This window comes from Pleurodeles waltl, chromosome 11 (assembly GCF_031143425.1).
Source record: "Pleurodeles waltl isolate 20211129_DDA chromosome 11, aPleWal1.hap1.20221129, whole genome shotgun sequence".
In the NCBI taxonomy this organism is placed as follows: domain Eukaryota; kingdom Metazoa; phylum Chordata; class Amphibia; order Caudata; family Salamandridae; genus Pleurodeles; species Pleurodeles waltl.
Genome location: NC_090450.1, coordinates 975,784,937 through 975,805,442, shown reverse-complemented (window position 1 = coordinate 975,805,442; position 20,506 = coordinate 975,784,937). Strand labels below are relative to the sequence as shown.

General features: G+C 43.6%; 1 protein-coding gene across 1 annotated transcript in view; it reads right to left on the bottom strand.

Annotated features, from left to right (window-relative positions):
• Nucleotides 1–421: 421 nt before the first annotated feature.
• Nucleotides 422–20,506, bottom strand: part of NOC4L (nucleolar complex associated 4 homolog) — a 56,120-nt gene continuing 36,035 nt past the window's right edge. The window contains exons 8-15 of the mRNA XM_069215247.1: nucleotides 18,849–18,899; nucleotides 17,939–18,050; nucleotides 16,971–17,031; nucleotides 14,652–14,762; nucleotides 12,886–13,049; nucleotides 9,025–9,107; nucleotides 8,757–8,870; nucleotides 422–716 (exon numbers count right to left, since the gene is read on the bottom strand). Coding sequence (XP_069071348.1) covers nucleotides 600–716; nucleotides 8,757–8,870; nucleotides 9,025–9,107; nucleotides 12,886–13,049; nucleotides 14,652–14,762; nucleotides 16,971–17,031; nucleotides 17,939–18,050; nucleotides 18,849–18,899 — 813 coding nt within the window. The 3' untranslated portion in view covers nucleotides 422–599. The remainder of the gene's footprint in view (nucleotides 717–8,756; nucleotides 8,871–9,024; nucleotides 9,108–12,885; nucleotides 13,050–14,651; nucleotides 14,763–16,970; nucleotides 17,032–17,938; nucleotides 18,051–18,848; nucleotides 18,900–20,506) is intronic.

The following is a 20,506-nucleotide window of genomic DNA, read 5'->3' as shown; positions in this document are numbered from 1 at the left end:
AAGAGCAGGGGAGGGCTAAAAGGCATCTCACCAATACACAGCACTCAGCTGCTCCACTTGCAAACTTCAGCCCTGACTTGCCAACTAGCTATTCCTCCTGCCTACCCCTCTCTTTTGGTTGTATTGCTCTGTCGTCTCCCAGCTGTCCAATTGTACCATATTCTCCCTATCCTCTTCCCAGCTGTTGACCTACAGCACAAACACTCTCTTTTCCAGGTCCCTAGCAGCTCACATGCCAGTGGTGTCACCCATACATGTGTTGTCGATAACTGAAAGCACATTTGACATTCCCTCTGCCTGCTGCTTTTTGAAACACCATCTGGTAACATCAGGAGCTCCACTTGCTGACCTAAGCACATTCCCACAGCAGTTACATAATAATCTGAAAATAACACTTTCAAAATAATTCAGAACAAACTGATTAAGAAAAATACTCATTTATTATACAACACCAAGAAAGATTTGTTTTTTGGCTGCAATGATACAAAACACCAGCTCTCAACAAATAGATTCTCCTTTCACTTTCAGACACTAGACTGTATCCAGTTTATCAAGACCTATAAACTTCACATGCTTGACACTATGCATGTCTAACGCACCTACTCCAACACAAAGTGCACTGCACAGATGTCACCCTTCTTCCCAAACAATCCCCGAAAAGGTTCAAACTCCAGTGGTACCCGCTTCACCTTTTTCTTCAGTTCTCTTTCGAACAGCTAAAAGAAAGAAAGATTACAGGTATGTGAGATGTGGAACGGTGTGTGCTCTGCAGATGTCAGAAGCTTTTGCAACAGTTTTACATCAACAAACAACTTAAAACATTTCTATACTTCGTTTGCAAACTAACTATTCAGTACACCCCATTTGTAGATAATCTGTTCACCGAATTTAGCTTTCAAATTTAGTTTTATTCCCTTATTATAAAACTGTGTAGTTAAATTTGGTTTACCTTCCGAGAACTGCGCTTAAACATCTCGTTCCTCCTCTTATAAGCAAACTCTTCGCTCTCCTAGTACAACTCTGTTTTGACCAGTGGTTAATGAATCCACATAAAAACTATAGCTTGCCATTGTGGCAATTCTTCTGTTTCTGTGGCTCAGGGCTGCTGACTACTCGCCTGCCGCCAACCCTTTTATTTCTGAGGCCCAGGGCAGAGAAAAGTCAACAAGGCCCATAAGACTGATCTCCCATGTGATGCAAATAATGGCAGAATGAACATGACTCAGTGACAACAGGTTCACTGAAGTTACACAATACTTTGACTTTTAAAAATACCACATAATTCATAATTTGATCATTTCAACAAAATCGAATTTCCATTTGAACTCTACATCACAAAAAGAACAACAATATTCCCTAGATAAGAAAGCCAATAACACTTGCCATTTACTTTGTATAACTCATTACTTTCAGTTGCATCTTTTGTTAAAGTTTGCTGGAGTTAAAATCCTATTCACATATGAGGAAGTGTACTAATGCTTCATTTCAGGGCTCGAAAAATCATAAAAAGTTTACTAGACCTGCAGTTCGAGTAACTTAAATAATCTACTCGACCTAACTGTAATGTACTTGACCCGTAAACGGGTCTCAAATTGTGTGATCCTAGGCAAATAGTTTATAGAGTCACCTTTTTCTTAATTCTCACATATGATTGCACCTTGAAATATGTGAGCTCAGTATTTCTGAAGTACAAAAGAAACTATTTTGTTTCATTAAGCAGAATGAAGTTTGCTGCATGCATCACAAGAATCTAGCCCACATACCAATGAGATCTAGCCCACATAACCCAGGACTTCTTTTAGTTTACTAACAACATTGCCATCAGGGCAGGAGAGTTCTCAGTTTGTTTAAACACTCAATTTTAATAAATACATAACCAAACCATGAAGTGGTAACATATTGTCATCTACAAACAGTAAATTTCCAAGAAATGTCTGAAAACCTCTCCACTAACTTGCAACTTTACTGATAAAACTATATATTGTATTACCAATCTGTGAAAATTGGGTTTCAGAAAACATATCCTTTGCACATCAACATCTAATGTATTCTGATTTGTTTTCATCCTATTAAAATATTTTTTCATCACACAGAAATATAAAAAAGGGCTTTAACAACTACTGAAATACGTTTTGAAATGTTTATTCATTGTAAGAAAAACTGACATTTGACCTCTGTCTCTGAACACAGAGCAAACGTGACATCGGAACAAGATTTAAAGACATCTTTTATTGCCCCTCCACTTTTCAACCAAAATTAACACCTGTTCAGTGTCAACTCGCCAGAATGTACAAGTAAGTATTTAAAAAAATAGCTCGACCTGATCAAATAATGCGAGTGGATTTTTCTAGCCTTGCATTTAAATAGAAAATTTACAAAAAACAGTGAAGGGAGGCATAAAGGATTGAGAAATGTAAATAAAAAGAACTGCCAAAGCCTTTAGGATTACTGAATAGCAAAGTAAAAGAAATTAAATATTTTGGGTAATGATGATGAGAATATGTAATATCTTACACACATGTGATTTGGTCATTCTCCTCCACAGAACCGTAAACTAGATGATCACATCTATTCTAATAACATCTGAAGCTACGCGATGCAAATAGAATAGATTTTGCTTGTGAACAAACAAGTGCAGGAACAACGTGCAGTCTAATTTGACGAGATAAACTGATACCCTATGCTTAAAAATTCCATGTAATGCTCCAAAATGAAAATGTCACTTACCCAGTGTACATCTGTTCGTGGCATCAGTCGCAGTAGATTCGCATGTTTTGCAATAGCTCGCCATCTGGTGTTGGGCCGGAGTGTTACAAGTTGTTTTTCTTCGAAGAAGTCTTTCGAGTCACGGGACCGAGTGACTCCTCCTTTTGTCTCCATTGCGCATGGGCGTCGACTCCATCTTCGATTGTTTTTCCCCGCAGAGGGTGAGGTAGGAGTTGAATTGTAGTAATAGTGCCCATGCAATGGAGTGACTAAGTATGCACCTATTTAAGGTTGAGATGATACATATATAAATAATTGAAGGTAACTTCCAAACTGCTACAGGCTCCCGGGGAGGCGGGTGGGCACATGCGAATCTACTGCGACTGATGCCACGAACAGATGTACACTGGGTAAGTGACATTTTCAGTTTGATGGCATCTGTCGCTGTAGATACGCATGTTTTGCATAGACTAGTAAGCAGTTATCTCCCCAAAAGCGGTGGATTAGCCTGTAGGAGTGGAAGTAGTCTGAAATAATGTTCTTAATACGGCTTGACCCACTGTGGCTTGTTGTGCGGATAACACGTCTACACAGTAGTGCTTGGTGAATGTGTGAGGCGTAGACCATGTGGCTGCCTTACATATTTCTTGCATTGGGATGTTTCCTAGAAAGGCCATGGTAGCACCTTTCTTTCTGGTTGAGTGTGCCCTTGGTGTAATGGGCAGCTGTCGTTTAGCTTTAAGGTAGCAGATTTGGATGCATTTAACTATCCATCTGGCTATACCTTGTTTTGATATTGGGTGTCCTGCATGAGGTTTTTGAAATGCAATAAATAGTTGTTTAGTCTTTCTGATGTTTTTTGTTCTGTCAATGTAATACATCAATGCTCTTTTGACATCTAATGTATGTAGTGCCCTTTCAGCTACGGTATCTGGCTGTGGAAAGAACACTGGAAGTTCCACTGTTTGATTTAGATGGAACGGTGAAATAACCTTTGGCAAAAATTTAGGATTGGTCCTTAGGACGACCTTATTCTTGTGTAGTTGTATAAAAGGTTCCTGTATTGTAAACGCCTGAATCTCGCTTACTCTTCTTAGGGAAGTAATGGCGATGAGAAATGCCACCTTCCAGGTTAGGAACTGTATGTCGCAGGAGTGCATGGGTTCAAAAGGTGGACCCATAAGTCTAGTTAGGACAACATTTAGGTTCCATGAAGGAACAGGTGGTGTTCTTGGTGGTATAATTCTCCTAAGGCCCTCCATGAATGCTTTAATGACTGGTATCTTATATAGGGAAGTTGAATAGGTAGTCTGCAGGTATGCAGATATTGCTGCAAGGTGTATTTTAATGGAAGAGAAAGCCAGGTTAGATTTTTGTAAGTGAAGCAAGTAACCCACTACATGTTCTGGAGTTGTGTGTAATGGTTGTATTTGATTAATATGGCAGTAGCAAACAAACCTCTTCCATTTACTTGCATAGCAGTGCCTGGTGGATGGCCTTCTGGCTTGTTTTATGACTTCCATACATTCTTGGGTAAGTTGTAAGTGCCCGAATTCTAGGATTTCAGGAGCCAGATTGCTAGATTCAGCGATGCTGGATCTGGGTGTCTGATCTTTTGGTTGTGCTGTGTCAACAGATCTGGCCTGTTGGGCAATTTGATGCAGGGTACTACTGATAGGTCTAGCAGCGTTGTGTACCAGGGTTGCCTTGCCCAAGTTGGTGCTATCAATATGAGTTTGAGTTTGTTTTGGCTGAGTTTGTTTACCAGGTAAGGAAGGAGAGGAAGAGGAGGAAAAGCGTAAGCAAATATCCCTGACCAGTTCATCCATAGGGCATTGCCTTGGGATTGTTCGTGTGGGTATCTGGATGCGAAGTTTTGGCATTTTGCGTTCTCCCTTGTCGCAAACAAGTCTATCTGAGGTGTTCCCCAGAGTTTGAAATAAGTGTTCAGAATTTGGGGGTGAATTTCCCATTCGTGGACTTGTTGGTGATCTCGAGAGAGATTGTCTGCGAGTTGATTTTGGATCCCTGGTATAAATTGTGCTATTAGGCGAATTTGGTTGTGAATTGCCCAACGCCAAATCTTTTGTGCTAGCAGGCTTAACTGCGTGGAGTGCGTCCCCCCCTGCTTGTTTAGATAATACATTGTTGTCATGTTGTCTGTTTTGACGAGAATGTATTTGTGAACTATTATTGGTTGGAAAGCTTTTAGTGCTTGAAAAACTGCTAGAAGTTCTAGGTGATTTATATGCAGTTTTGTTTGATGCACGTTCCATTGTCCTTGTATGCTGTGTTGATCGAGGTGTGCTCCCCACCCTGTCATGGAAGTATCTGTTGTTATTACGTATTGTGGCACTGGGTCTTGGAAAGGCCGCCCTTTGTTTAAATTTATGTTGTTCCACCACAGAAGCGAGAGGTAAGTTTGGCGGTCTATTAACACCAGATCTAGAAGGTGACCCTGTGCTTGTGACCATTGTGGTGCTAGGCACTGTTGTAAGGGCCTCATGTGCAGTCTTGCGTTTGGGACAATGGCTATGCATGAAGACATCATGCCTAGGAGTTGTAGTACCATCTTTGTGTGTATCCTTTGTGTTGGATACATGCGTTGTATGATGGTGTTGAAATTTCGAATTCTTTGTGGACTTGGAGTGGCTACTCCTTTTGATGTGTCTATTATGGCTCCCAGGTATTGTTGTACCTTGCGCGGCAGAATTTTGGATTTTGTGAAATTGACGGTGAACCCTAGTTTGAAGAGGGTTTGTATGATATGATTTGTGTGATTTGAGCACTGTATTAACGAATGGGCCTTGATTAGCCAGTCGTCTAGATATGGGAACACATGTATTTGCTGCCTTCTTGTGTGTGCAGCGACTACCGCTAGGCATTTGGTAAAGACTCTTGGTGCGGTTGTTAATCCGAAAGGCAGTACCTTGAATTGGTAATGTATTCCTTTGAATACAAACCTTAGGTATTTCCTGTGCGATGGGTGTATTGGTATATGGAAATAAGCATCCTTGAGGTCTAAAGTTGCCATGTAGTCGTGTAGTTTTAGCAATGGCAATACTTCTTGTAGTGTGACCATGTGAAAGTGGTCTGATTTGATGAGTGTTCACTACTCTGAGGTCTAGGATTGGTCTCAGCGTTTTGTCCTTTTTTGGTATCAGAAAGTACAGGGAGTAAACTCCTGTGTTTATTTGTGTGTTTGGCACTAATTCGATTGCATTCTTTTGCAATAGTGCCTGCACTTCTATCTCCAGGAGATTGGAATGGTGTGTTGTCAAATTTTGTGCTTTTGGTGGTATGTTTGGAGGGAATTGTAGAAATTCTATGCAATAACCATGTTGGATAATTGCTAGAACCCAAGTGTCTGTAGTGATCTCCTCCCATGCTTTGTAATAATGACTTATTCTTCCCCCCACTGGTGTTGTGTGGAGGGGGTGAGTGACATGTGAGTCACTGTTTAGTAGTAGGGGTTTTGGGGCTCTGAAATCTTCCTCTATTCCGAGGGAATTGCCCTCCTCTATATTGTCCCCGAAAACCTCCTCTATACTGTCCCTGGTAACTGGACGGTGTTGCTTGTGAGGTGCTGGCTTGTGTGCTCTGACCCCGAAACCCCCCTCGAAAGGGCGTTTTACGGAATGTGCTGTAATTCCCTCTGCTCTGCGGGGAGTAGAGTGCACCCATGGCTTTGGCAGTGTCCGTATCTTTTTTGAGTTTCTCAATCGCTGTGTCCACTTCTGGACCGAACAGTTCTTTTTCATTAAAAGGCATATTGAGAACTGCTTGTTGAATCTCTGGTTTAAATCCAGACGTTCGGAGCCATGCATGCCTTCCGATAGTTACAGATGTATTAATTGTCCGTGCAGCTGTATCTGCAGCGTCCATGGAGGAGCGGATCTGGTTGTTGGAAATGGTCTGTCCCTCCTCAACCACTTGTTTTGCCCTATTTTGTAAGTCCTTGGGCAGATGTTCAATGAGATGTTGCATCTCGTCCCAGTGGGCTCTGTCATAGCGCGCAAGTAGTGCCTGGGAGTTCGCGATGCGCCACTGGTTTGCAGCTTGTGCTGCGACTCTTTTACCAGCTGCATCGAACTTGCGGCTTTCTTTATCTGGGGGTGGTGCATCTCCAGATGTGTGAGAGTTGGCCCTTTTCCTAGCTGCTCCTACAACGACAGAGTCTGGTGGCAGCTGTGTAGTGATGAAAACCGGGTCTGTAGGAGGCGCCTTATACTTTTTTTCCACCCTTGGTGTGATTGCCCTACTTTTGACCGGCTCCTTAAAGATTTCTTTCGCGTGCCGGAGCATACCAGGGAGCATAGGCAGGCTTTGGTATGAGCTGTGGGTGGAGGAGAGTGTGTTGAATAAAAAATCATCCTCGACCTGTTCTGAGTGGAGGCTTACGTTGTGAAATTGTGCTGCTCTAGCCACCACTTGAGAATACGCGGTGCTGTCTTCTGGTGGAGATGGCTTCGTAGGGTATGCCTCCGGACTGTTATCTGACACTGGGGCGTCGTATAGGTCCCATGCGTCTTGATCTTGGTCACCCTGGCTTATGGTGGTGTGAGCTGGGGAGTGTGATGGAGTTCGTGCTGGTGAGACGTTAATCACGGGCGGAGGAGAGGGTGGTGGGGTAACTCTTTTCACCACTTTTGGTTGTGGTGTGTGTTCATTTTGGAACTCCAACCTTCCCTTTCTTCTAATGGGGGGAAGGGTGCTTATTTTTCCTGTCCCCTGCTGTATGAAGATACGCTTTTGCGTATGGTCCACATCAGTTGCTTGTAGCTCTTCCTCAAACCTATGCTTTTGCATTTGGGAGGTTAGCGAGTGCTCTTCTGTATAAGAGCCTGAAGCTGGGTCGCTTGCAGTTTGTTTCGGCATCGAAACCCTGTCTGCGTGTTTTTTCGGCTCAGAGGTGACTTTTTTCTTTTTCGGGGCCGAAACCTCTCGGCGTCGATCTTCTTCGGTGCCGCTGTCTCGGCGTCGAGCCGTGTCCACACCGGCATCTCGGTGTCGAGGCTTGTCTCCAGCACTTTCTCGGTCCCGAGAAGGCTGCGTGCCGGTGTCTCGACCGGAGTCGGACGACCTCGGCACTGTTTGGGCCTTTTTCGGTGCCGACGGTCGGTCACCGAATTTATGGGTGGAGCCATGGCCTGATGGCAGAGGCGTCCCCTGGGCCTTGTAAATCTTTCTCTGTGTGGTTTTCGACGTCTTACTCACGGTTTGTGTATCGTCGAATCCTTCGGAGTCCGATTCTTGGATCGAGAAGGTACCTTCCTCTTCCTGCTCCTCGAACTCTCGGTGGGCTGTCGGCGCGGACGCCATCTGAAGTCTTCTGGCTCGACGGTCTTGGAGTGTCTTTCGGGACCGGAACGCACGACAGGCCTCACAGGTGTCTTCACTGTGCTCAGGTGACAGGCACAGGTTACAGACCAAGTGTTGGTCTGTATAGGGGTATTTATTGTGGCATTTGGGGCAGAAACGGAACGGGGTCCGTTCCATCGGCGTTCTTCAGCACGCGGTCGGGCCGACCAGGCCCCGACGGGGGATCGAAAAAACTACCCCGAAGGGCACCGGAGCTCTTCGATCTTCGATGCGGTGTAGAATCTAAGTACGCCGATCCCGAACGCAACAATACCGACGAAAATCTTCCGAAATTAGCTAATTTTCCGTTCCGAAACTCGGAGCGACAGGAACACGTCCGAACCCGATGGCGGAAAAAAAACAATCGAAGATGGAGTCGACGCCCATGCGCAATGGAGACAAAAGGAGGAGTCACTCGGTCCCGTGACTCGAAAGACTTCTTCGAAGAAAAACAACTTGTAACACTCCGGCCCAACACCACATGGCGAGCTATTGCAAAACATGCGTATCTACAGCGACAGATGCCATCGAACCTTAATTTACTTCAAGGAGCAGAAATAGCACATGAGCAATACTTTGCGTCAACAATTTTTAATGAGATTGGGATTTTTTTTTCTTCCCACTGAAGCATTTTGTCTCTGCACATGTACTCAGTTTCAGCCTAGTCCTACATAAGCTGTAACACTTGCCTCAGATGGGGTGATCTCCAGGAGATCAGATATGTCGTCTTCTCGCTCAGACAGAGGTCGGTTCAGAACACAGGCCGCTTTTGCCACATCCGGGAGGTAATGTTTCTGAAGAGCCTGCGGTGGGGCAAGAACAGGAATGTGTGATAAAGTTCAAGGAGGATAACAAACTGAACCTAGCTTGCACACGGTTGGTCAAGACCAGGACAGTTAGAGTACAGGAAGCACCACATGTTGGTTCGATACCAAGACAGCGTTTATGGCGACTCACCTTTAATTCCCACAGAGAGCTCTCCTGTGCTCTGCTCTTAGCAGGATCTTCCTCCTTCATTGTGAATGGATCTCCAGAGAGGTCTACCCATGGTAAAAATAAATATATAAATCATTAAATGCCCATGTCTAGGAAGAGTGCGAGATGGACAATATGACAAATTAGATGGGACAAGTGAAAACACAGAGCACACATTCCTGACTGGTGCCCTTCTCCAGAATTGCAAATGAGCTGGATGACTCCTCAGCGAGCCTTGTTATGAATCATCTAGCCTCATTGCGTGAACTGTTTGGGGAACCCTCTATCATTCAAATGTGTCAAACCTAGTTTTCTTTCTAGTTTCTCTCTATGGAGCTACCCTCTTCATTTTTTCCAGTGATCAAACACCCCCCTACTCCTAGCTTTCCATCAAGAGGCTTAATGTGATTCTAAGAGATAAGAGAGGGGTTAAAAAGCTGCGTATTATAGTTCCAGACGCCATTTTTAAATGTTCCTCAATGAACTGCAAGTATTTGAGATTTTACTGTCTCTAGCTTATGGTCCTATAACCATCCCAAAAGGGGTGCATGAACGAACAGTGAAATACAATGGGTCCACTTTCGTCCTGTTCTGCAAATGAAACAAAAATATAAACCACAAAAACTGAGAAAAGTATATAGAAAATGACTTATCGTTACACTACTATAAGATTAAGAAATAAAACGAACAAAATCATAAAACAAACTGTACGTCAGCATACAATAGCCCTGCAGTGGGATTAATCACACTTTTTATTTTTATTTTATTTATTTATTTGGAAAAGATATTGCTGGAACAAACTCGAAATGGCTACAATATAATATATATATATTTATATATTTTAAAAAATGGTTTTGTTTTCTTACGCAAAGGGATTTGTGTAAGGAAATGCCTCCTTGGCATGGTTACCCCCTGACTTTTTGCCTTTGCTGATGCTATGTTTTGAATTGAAAGTGTGCTGAGGCCTGCTAACCAGGCCCCAGCACCAGTGTTCTTTCCCTAATCTGTACTTTTGTATCCACAATTGGCACACCCTGGCATCCAGGTAAGTCCCTTGTAACTGGTACCTCTGGTACCAAGGGCCCTGATGCCAGGGAAGGTCTCTAAGGGCTGCAGCATGTCTTATGCCACCCTGGAGGCCCCTCACTCAGCACAGACACACTGCTTGCCAGCTTGTGTGTGCTGGTGAGAACAAAATGAGTAAGTCAACATGGCACTCCCCTCAGGGTGCCATGCCAGCCTCTCACTGCCTATGCAGTATAGGTAAGACACCCCTCTAGCAGGCCTTACAGCCCTAAGGCAGGGTGCACTATACCATAGGTGAGGGCACCAGTGCATGAGCACTGTGCCCCTACAGTGTCTAAGCCAAACCTTAGACATTGTAAGTGCAGGGTAGCCATAAGAGTATATGGTCTGGGAGTCTGTCAAACACGAACTCCACAGCACCATAATGGCTACACTGAAAACTGGGAAGTTTGGTATCAAACTTCTCAGCACAATAAATGCACACTGATGCCAGTGTACATTTTATTGTAAAACACACCCCATAGGGCACCTTAGAGGTGCCCCCTGAAACTGTATCCAACTATCTGTGTAGGCTGACTGGTTCCAGCAGCCTGCCACACTAAAGACATGTTGCTGGCCCCATGGGGAGAGTGCCTTTGTCACTCTGAGGCCAGTAACAAAGCCTGCACTGGGTGGAGATGCTAACACCTCCCCCAGGCAGGAGCTGTAACACCTGGCGGTGAGCCTCAAAGGCTCACCCCTTTGTTCCAGCACCGCAGGACACTCCAGCTAGTGGAGTTTCCCGCCCCCTCCGGCCACGGCCCCCACTTTTGGCGGCAAGGCCAGAGGAAATAATGAGAACAACAAGGAGGAGTCACTGGCCAGTCAGGACAGCCCCTAAGGTGTCCTGAGCTGAAGTGACTCTAACTTTTAGAAATCCTCCATCTTGCAGATGGAGGATTCCCCCAATAGGATTAGGGATGTGCCCCCCTCCCCTTGGGAGGAGACACAAAGAGGGTGTACTCACCCTCAGGGCTAGTAGCCATTGGCTACTAACCCCCCAGACCTAAACACGCCCTTAAATTTAGTATTTAAGGGCTTCCCTGAACCTAAAACTTTAGATTCCTGAAACTACAAGAAGAAGAGGACTGCTGAGCTGAAAAACCCCTGCAGGGGAAGAACAGAAGACACCAACTGCTTTGGCCCCAGACTTACCGGCCTGTCTCCTGCCTTCCAAAGAAACCTGCTCCAGCGACGCTTTCCAAGGGACCAGCGACCTCTGAATCCTCTGAGGACTGCCCTGCTTCAAGAAAGACAAGAAACTCCCGAGGACAGCGGCCCTGCTCCAAAAGAACTGCAACTTTGTTTCAAGAAGCAGATTTAAAGACCCCTGCAAATCCCCGCAAGAAACGTGAGACTTGCAACACTGCACCCGGCGACCCCGACTCGACTGGTGGAGAACCAACACCTCAGGGAGGACCCTCCGGCGACTCCAAGACCGTGAGTAACCAAAGTTGTCCCCCCTGAGCCCCCACAGCGACGCCTGCAGAGGGAATCCCGAGGCTCCCCCTGACCGCGACTGCCTGAACTCTCCTTTACCCTCGGCTGGAAAACCCGCAGCCCCCAGCACCTGAAGGAGCGGAACTTCTGTGCAGGAGTGACCCCCAGGAGGCCCTCTCCCTTGCCCAGGTGGTGGCTACCCCGAGGAGCCCCCCCCTTGCCTGCCTGCATCGCTGAAGAGACCCCTTGGTCTCCCATAGGAAACTATTGGAAACCCGATGCATGTTTACACACTGCACCCGGCCGCCCCCGCGCTGCTGAGGGTGTACTTTTTGTGCTGACTCGTGTCCCCCCCGGTGCCCTACAAAACCCCCGTGGTCTGCCCTCCGAAGACAGAGGTACTTACCTGCTGGCAGACTGGAACCGGGGCACCCCCTTCTCTCCATTGAAGCCTATGTGTTTTGGGCACCTCTTTGACCTCTGCACCTGACCGGCCCTGAGCTGCTGGTGTGGTGACTTTGGGGTTGCTCTGAACCCCCAATGGTGGGCTACCTTGGACCAAAAACTGAGACCTGTAAGTGACTTACTTACCTGTTAAAAATAACAATACTTTACCTCCCCCAGGAACTGTGAAAATTGCACTGTGTCCACTTTTAAAACAGCTATTTGTGTTTTATGTAAAAAGTATAAATGATAATGTAATGATTCAAAGTTCCTAAAGTACTTACCTGCAATACCTTTCAAATGAGATATTACATGTAGAATTTGAACCTGTGGTTCTTAAAATAAACTAAGAAAATATATTTTTCTATAACAAAACCTATTGGCTGGATTTGTCTCTGAGTGTGTGTTCCTCATTTATTGCCTGTGTGTATGTACAACAAATGCTTAACACTACTCCTTTGATAAGCCTACTGCTCGACCACACTACCACAAAATAGAGCATTAGTATTATCTCTTTTTGCCACTATCTTACCTCTAAGGGGAACCCTTGGACTCTGTGCATGCTATTCCTTACTTTGAAATAGCACATACAGAGCCAACTTCCTACAGATTGGTACTGAGGTTTACCAATCTCAGAAAAATGGAAAAGCCGAGAAGTCCCACGTGTGGTTCAAACATGTGAACTGCAGGTTAAACCGAGACCCCTGCAGCAGGCGGATCGACTGCATGAACTTTTTAACTGGCTAAACCAGTGTTGGATTGAATTATCACATACTGGAGCTGATGGGCTCATCTGCAGTGCCAATTCAAATACAGTTACATCTCTGATGAGAAAAGCTCCCACTGACGACATTCGGAGCACCAGGCAGATGACAAACCTGTCGGAGTCATTACCTGAGAGTCCACTTGGTCGGTGAATGAGAGGTCGGCAGGCTGGGTGTCTTCGGATGAGGTTGTAAATGAAGGGAATGATCATCAGCAAAGCTTGAGGAGGCGCTGTGAGCGACAGACGGGACAAGCGCTTGGCAAAGGCACACACTAGGTACGCTGGAAGATGCCTGTTCAGAAAAAAAGGAATTAGAAATACAAAATTCTTGCAAAACATGGTTACCTAAAGGCTTCACTGTAGCTGGAAGCAGAGATTACAAAATATGGGAAAGGGAAGCACATACTCACTAAACAAAAAATAAAAATAAAAACTCTAACCATTCAGAAATATGCAATTCAACTGCCCCGAGTAAGCTCTCTGCACAGTCAGCACATGAAGCACAAGTACAAGAAGGCCACCTGTGTCAAGGCAGTGACAAACCCCCATCTCTAATTTGGTGTTTTGAGTCCTCTGAAGGCACAGACACATTGCAGGGACTTAGGCAAGTCCACCTGCCTCTCTGTGCTTGGCTCAAACATGAGGCCACAATACCTCACACTATATGAATTCAAGCACCATCCATTTCTTGGAGAACTGTTAACAGCTACTTGACACAACTTCAGAACCCAAGCTAGCCTCTAGGGTCCTTCAAAGAGGATGTAACAGTTAGTGAACAGGCTTAAGATTACACCTTCTCGTCCTGGAAAAAATAAAGCTCGCTCTCCAACTTCAATCCGTTTTATAGTAAACCAGAGGTAATCAGAACCTCTAACACGTCAGTTATCCAAGATTGCGACCAAATATTGCAGACCACAAGTTACCCATGTCTGCTTCAAGAAATTCATTAAACCAGAGGTAATCAGAACCTCTAACACGTCAGTTATCCAAGATTGCGACCAAATATTGCAGACCACAAGTTACCCATGTCTGCTTCAAGAAATTCATTCAGTCCTTATTTTAATTTTTTGGTTCTTTGAATCATCCACTTAAAATTGGGAGAAATAAAACAAGTGCTAAAGTGCAAATAAATCTGAAAGCTGCACTGAAGAAACCAGGTGCAAAAGCACTTTAGTCACTGGAAAAGGGGGAAAAAGATATCCGTTTGATGCCCCCAAAACCTTTTAATGGGCTTCTCTATCTGTGTTTGAATCCATGCAATTTAAAAAGGAAATTTAGTACACTCGGGTGGTATCTTCATGCTAGCACACCACATTGTTCCGTAGCATCTGTATCCTGTGAGCTCAGCTCTGGGATAGCTCAGGGAATACATTAGTGTGTGCAGGAGATGGTTTCCATGCCATGCAAAAGTGGAAGATATGTGAATTTCTCGTGAAGCACACATGGTACTGACTAAAGCAGGGCTGTTTTTGTTTTTATCCTATTGCTGCAAACATTTCAAAAAGGGTCTACCACAAATTGCTACCAAAATATACCAACAGAAGATATAACATTGTCACCTAAACCAGCAAGGGAAGAAACAAGTCATCTGTCTAAGATGGAAGCAATCTCTCCTTGCATGGTGATACATCTGTCACACTCTTTCTGTGCGTGTTCTGTTTTTTTGTCTTTAATCATCCTTTATCCTCCTTGGAGGATTCTCAGAGACATTGTGTTTATGAAATTATCAGACAGCCTGCACCCTCACCATAATTTCTAAATGTCTGGAAGTTGGAGCACTACATAATTATGAGGGACATTTTTTATATTATGGAAGGCTGAGCCAGTCAGGGGCGCCTACTGAGAAACACGAAAGTCCACCGATCAAAGGGATCCAATCACAAGTTTAACTTACGTTGATGACAAAAATAAATTGGCCAAATGGAAGAAACGGGCTCGGTATTTCACGTGAAAAACTAGTGGATCCAAGAGGGTGTACAGCTTCTTGTAAAAATCTGGGTATTCCCTGGAGGGAAAAAAGAAAGAGAAAAATATGTTTTTATAACGGACTATATTTGAAGAAGGTTCAAAATACAAAACGAATACAATCATCATTCTCTTACAACCGATAAAAAAGGGACATCTGCACATTCTGTTCAGGGTCAGCAGAATATCCCAACATGAAAGTTTCTCCAGTTCCTGGGTAGAGCAGCGGGTATTTTCATTTTGCACACCCGACTGGTCCTTGCACAGGAAGTAGTGACCCACCTACCCAGAAGGAGAAATTGATACTGGGAAGAAGCTGAAGGAATGACGAAGGGGGGAAACCAGGTGAATGCAGGAAAGAAGCAAAGAGAATGTTTAGGATTCAAGGGATTGTTAGGGAGATGCCTGCCAGATAATTTAAAGAAGAACAAGTAAAGAACTAGGTTTACCCTGGCATATTATAGTGGGATAGAATCACTTGCATAAGAACTCAATTTTCCCTAGCCACTACACTTCCTAGTATGCACAACCTGCAGGTACCATGAAACATAGTGACAGAACTGGTCCTCAAAGAAGTCAAAACATATGTCCAGTACTACAAAAGCACCAGCACCCCAGCCAAGCTTCCTTCCGCTGCTTAAGTATCCATCCTTGCCAGTTCACCCTCTCAAAAGGAACCCATTGTTTTAAGGATCTGATAAACAGAAGCACAATAAAAAGGAGGGTCCTAGGAACAGGAGAGTGACCTGGGACGACAGGAAAGAAGTCTTAAACCTATTATTTAAGTCAATGCTTATTGTGCCATTTAAGAACAAGTATAGTTGTATCTGAACCCCCGGATAATGACGGCATTTGCTAAGCTGCCTCCTTTCAAAGGTTGAGAATATAGATGTCTCCACGACCCTTTTAGAAGGTAGGTAGGTATAAAGCGCACGTCGATTCCAAAAGCAGAAACCATAAACTACATAACAAAAACATGCCAAATTGTTGTTTGTTGGCTACAAGATAGTGTTTTCCCCTTCGGGAGGCTGAAATCACCATCACAGAAAGAGCAAAGGATTCTCAATCTCTGGTTATTTGATATCTATTGGCTTGTTGCATAACATATGCACCTGCAGGATGACATGGTGCTCTGAAGTGACCCAAAGTTTCAATAGTGTTTTGGAGGTAAGCCAAGATTTGACCCCAAACTTCAGCTCCTGGACGATGAACACCTCTGGTTTGGATATTGACACCAGGTCCAGCCTGTCCATACTGCCAGGTAGTGGATAAAAATTGGGCATGCAACCTAGCGGATTCCCCCTCCGGAAGATTATTAGCAAACACTGCAGTTAGAAAGTAAGAGTAAACAACTTTAGAATGTCTTTGAATAGGGCACTTCATTTCCATATGGACTGAAGTGGATCATGCAGTCCTCAAGCACAGGTATTGCCTGTCAACACTTCTTCCTGAAAAATTAATTAAAAACTGTACTGCACCATCAGCATTCCCATGTGTTTATTCTATGGGAGACCAAGAGGGAAACAATACTCTGAGTAATGCTTGTTAGCAAAGATCCAAAGAAGGAATTAGGACAAGGCGCTTTACAAATGGCTGGTGCAATAAGCAATGTGGCATAAACCACATCAGCTGAAAAAGAAGAAAAGTAGTGGAGTCAATGAGTGCAGGGTCCTGCAGTATAGAGTTACTGACAACTGCACTGTAAGGTGGCTGTTTTATGAGTGGCCTAGACATCCTACACACCTGGTCCAAAGAGAGGAAAAAGGACAAATCTACAAATTTAAGAAAATGTAAACATTTTAAAAAGTCATAGCATTTTAAAAGTATGAATAAGTGTAAAAACAAGTGTAAAAACACAAACCAAGGTGAAAGCGCAGAAAGCTTTGCAGCATTAATAACACACAGAGGTTCATCATTTCATAATTTTTTAGTCGCTAGTAGAAGCTGGCCAAGGGACATCCACCGAGCACAGCATGTCATCTTTAACTTCTAGAGGCCATATACACTCTAAACCAGGAAGAAGCAACATCTGCCATTTTTTTGGCAGATGTTCCGCATCCACCAAACTTTAAACCAGGCACTTTATTTTGAAATGCCAAGAAGGTGATTTTTTGAGTAACAGAAGCAGCGACAAATTTTAAAACAGAAGCGAATGGGAAGCAATTTAATCTTCAAACTAACAAGAATTCAAATGTAAAACAGCTACCAAAAAGCACCAGTATGCACAGTAAAGGCTGCTTTAACTCACAGATTATGTTCATGTATCAGCACAAATAATCCATTCAACGCCAACAGACTGATAGCTCCACCTATAAAGAAAATATAAACAAAAGTATCATTTCCTGCATTCCAAGACGGTATCCTGTTTCTGACCCCAGCTGAACATTAATTACCATGCACCAGGAGTCTTTTGTCAAAGTGATGCTAACACTAGTATTTGTAGTCATGACTTGAAGTCTAAAAAAAGATGTTTGCAACAGAGGGCTTCAGGATTTAGCAACAAATTGAGCATTACAAATTTCTAAAACAAAGAAAAAAAAACATTGATAAAGACAACAGATGGCCTTTGAATGCATTACCAGACCTTTTGACTTTGAAAGTGCTTTTTTGCCAATGCAGTTTCCAGTACCAAAAACAGAAATCAAAATGCTTATGATTGTGTTGTACAACACTGGTGAAAAAAAAGGTGATGAATACACATGCATGCATCTACACAGATGTTAACGTATAAATTGTGATGCTGCGGCAGCTCCAGCGTGACAGCAAGCATGTGTTTCTCATGAGGCAGAGGCCATTTTATTTCAATTTAACGCTCCAGAAAGGTGGGCAACGATCTTTGGGTGCTAAACAAATAAAAAATATATATTGAGTGGGGATGTAACCCTTATAGGAATCAGAATCGGGTCTAGTCCAATTCTTTCCCAACAGGACCAATAAGGTTCTTACTTGGGCAAGCCGAACTTTATTATACCTTGAAAGAAGACGCCATCATCTTGTTATTCGTGGGAAAAACTACTCCCAGCCTAATCTCTGTCACTGGGGCTAAAGGTCCCTGATGATGCAATTGTTCTTACAGTATGCCTTGGCATTCCATTTCAAAAGTGAAGCAATGATCACGATTTAAGAGTTGGATAGCCCTATTATCTCAGCTGAAGCCTGGATCCAATGCTCGCTATTCAAGAAAGTTTCCAGCCCACAAGGCAGCCTCAGACTTACCAACATCATAAGCGGCTGTCAAGAAGTCTATCATCAAAGTAGGTTTGCTCATATGGGGCAGGATGGACTCGTGCAAGTTCACAAGCACCTTCTTGTACAGGCCAGGGTGCAGCTGTGAACAAAAAATACAAAGAGGACTATTAAAAAAGCCTCCCAAGCTTCACAAAGGTAGGTGGTCAAGCATGACCCTTTCTGTTGTGCTACTGTAGATTTTAATGTTGATTCTTGTTTAATTTTCTTTAATAGTTTAATTATGAATACAATGTTTTGTGCTCATTTGTAATGATGAATGCGGTTCTCAAAATATACAAAAAAAATAAACCCTCTCCTACAAGTACATTTCATCTTCTCAATATTCCACTAGCTCTTTTCTTTAAAATACCAAACATTGTTGTCCATGTCCAGACTGATAATTAGGATGTGTACCAAAATCTACTGCTTTGTTTATTAAAGTTCTACTCAGTACTGGAAAAACATATAGATTTTTCAGGAGAGAACATTTCTCACAATTTAGTAATCCATGTATAATATGTTTATATTCAGACTCTGTAATCTGAGCCTCCTCTCGTTCTTGGGCACCTCAGGCCATGACTCGGTTGACTGCAAAAAATTAATACCCAATGGAAACAGAACAACAAGAACCAACAGTGGACCTCAAGCAAATCCACCAAAGTCACAAACCCATTTACATTCATTTCAAAACAGGCATAAAGTTCATGAATGATGTATCAATGCTTAAACATTAAAAAGAAAAATGAAAGAAGTGGGTCTGTGATAATGGTTACGACATGTCAAATCCATCAGCAGCTAGCCCACTAGATAGTACACCTGCAAAATACGAATGAAGCAATCAGTGAACACAAAGTTTCAATAAGCTAGAAACAGCTCCCACTGAAGACAATGAATCTACCTTGTGCTTCAGGAATCCCAGCCACATTTTCTCAAAGACGCGCCTGTGTTCCTGAAAATAAAAAAATGGAAAAGAAATTAGCCACTTACATTGGTCAAGGAGAACACAGGTAGTCGCACCGGGAACTCAGGTACTGCAATCTATCTCCTTCCCCTAACACTCAAGACCAGCAGAGGGCATTTTCATTGCTTCATCTTCCTGTAACATGGCAGCCATGTCACTACCCACTCTGCATTAAGCAGAAAGGTCTACTATGGTGTATTTCATATGCATGCCTGCAAAACCTTCCGTCAAACCCTGCTCTTTCATTTAATGTAGACCTAGCTCTGAAGAATCTTGAAGTGCTGAACAAAGAGAAGTACTATCAGCCATCTGTACAACACTGATTACAGAAATCAGGACATGAGAGATGTTACAAAGTGATCTCTTTTTGGGTGGTCACCCCAGTTTATCATTTTTTTTTAAACTCACCTGGTGGTAATCTTGAACTCTAACCCTGAAACAGGGAAACAGGGACACCCAGTGCCAGTGTATGACCCCTGCACTTGTCTAAATTGGCTTACGTTGCACATTTAACCTTGCTATACAGCCTTGGTATATGGTGCAGAAATATACCCATGGCATACGAAGTTAAATGCCACTTGTAAACTGAAGCCCCTAATGTGTCATCCAAAACAGTGACAGTGAAAACATGGCTTCACGTCTATCCCCTGTAGCCTGAAAGCAACTGCTTGAATCCTGCTGTCCAGACCTGTCAAAAATCACATTTTTGAAAGGTAGGAAAACCTCTCAATATTTAGCAGACCACCCTAAGCACACCTTGCTGCCTTCAAGGTACTGCACATCATATTTAAAAACGCTTGTGTGGCATGTAAATGGCAGGTTCCCCCAGTGACGAGGCCCAACATAACCTTGTCACTGGTCAGGCTGTAACTGGAACATAGGAAAAGTCAAAGTATAGAGTATATACTTCAATCTATAATGTTTGATCCATACTGACTACAGAATATTCACCGACTTATTTTTATATTTAATAAACATTCAATCTAGGGCTTAAGTTGGATTTTTTTTTTTTTATATATTGGAAATGTAACTTTTAGATAGTTACCTTTATCCTGGCTGAAGCTGCTGAAGGTTAATGCACATAAGCTCTCCAGTATCTGTCCATCTGTTACGTGGCATGAATTAGGTGTGAAAACTGCTCCCAAAGCAGTGACAATGGCCTGGGAGTGAGGAGGTTTTTTCTTCCGCTGGTAGGAAGATCACGTGGGGTGGGGCCCAGGAATGTAGTTTACTTCAAAGGGGCCTTCCCTGTGACAAGTACATGTTAGGTGACATCTGGAAAGCCCCAGGTCAGTCAGGCTGGCACCAACCTAGTGGGCACACGGACTCTGCACAAAGGGAGAAGTGTTTCCCTATATTGGGTTTTGAGACTGAGGGGCACTGTGGGATTGTTTTAACCCACTGGTTAGGGAGTGCCCAAGAGTCACAAAACACACTCTAGCTCATGCCAGGCATAAATATGCCATTCCCAGAAACCCTCCTCAAAACACTTTCTGGGCCTGTGGAAGATGAAAAGAGGACTTGGCCTGCGGTCTGTGACCTGAAAGGAGCCTTGAAGGACTGGATATGCTCCCTCTTTTACCCAGGACAAAGAA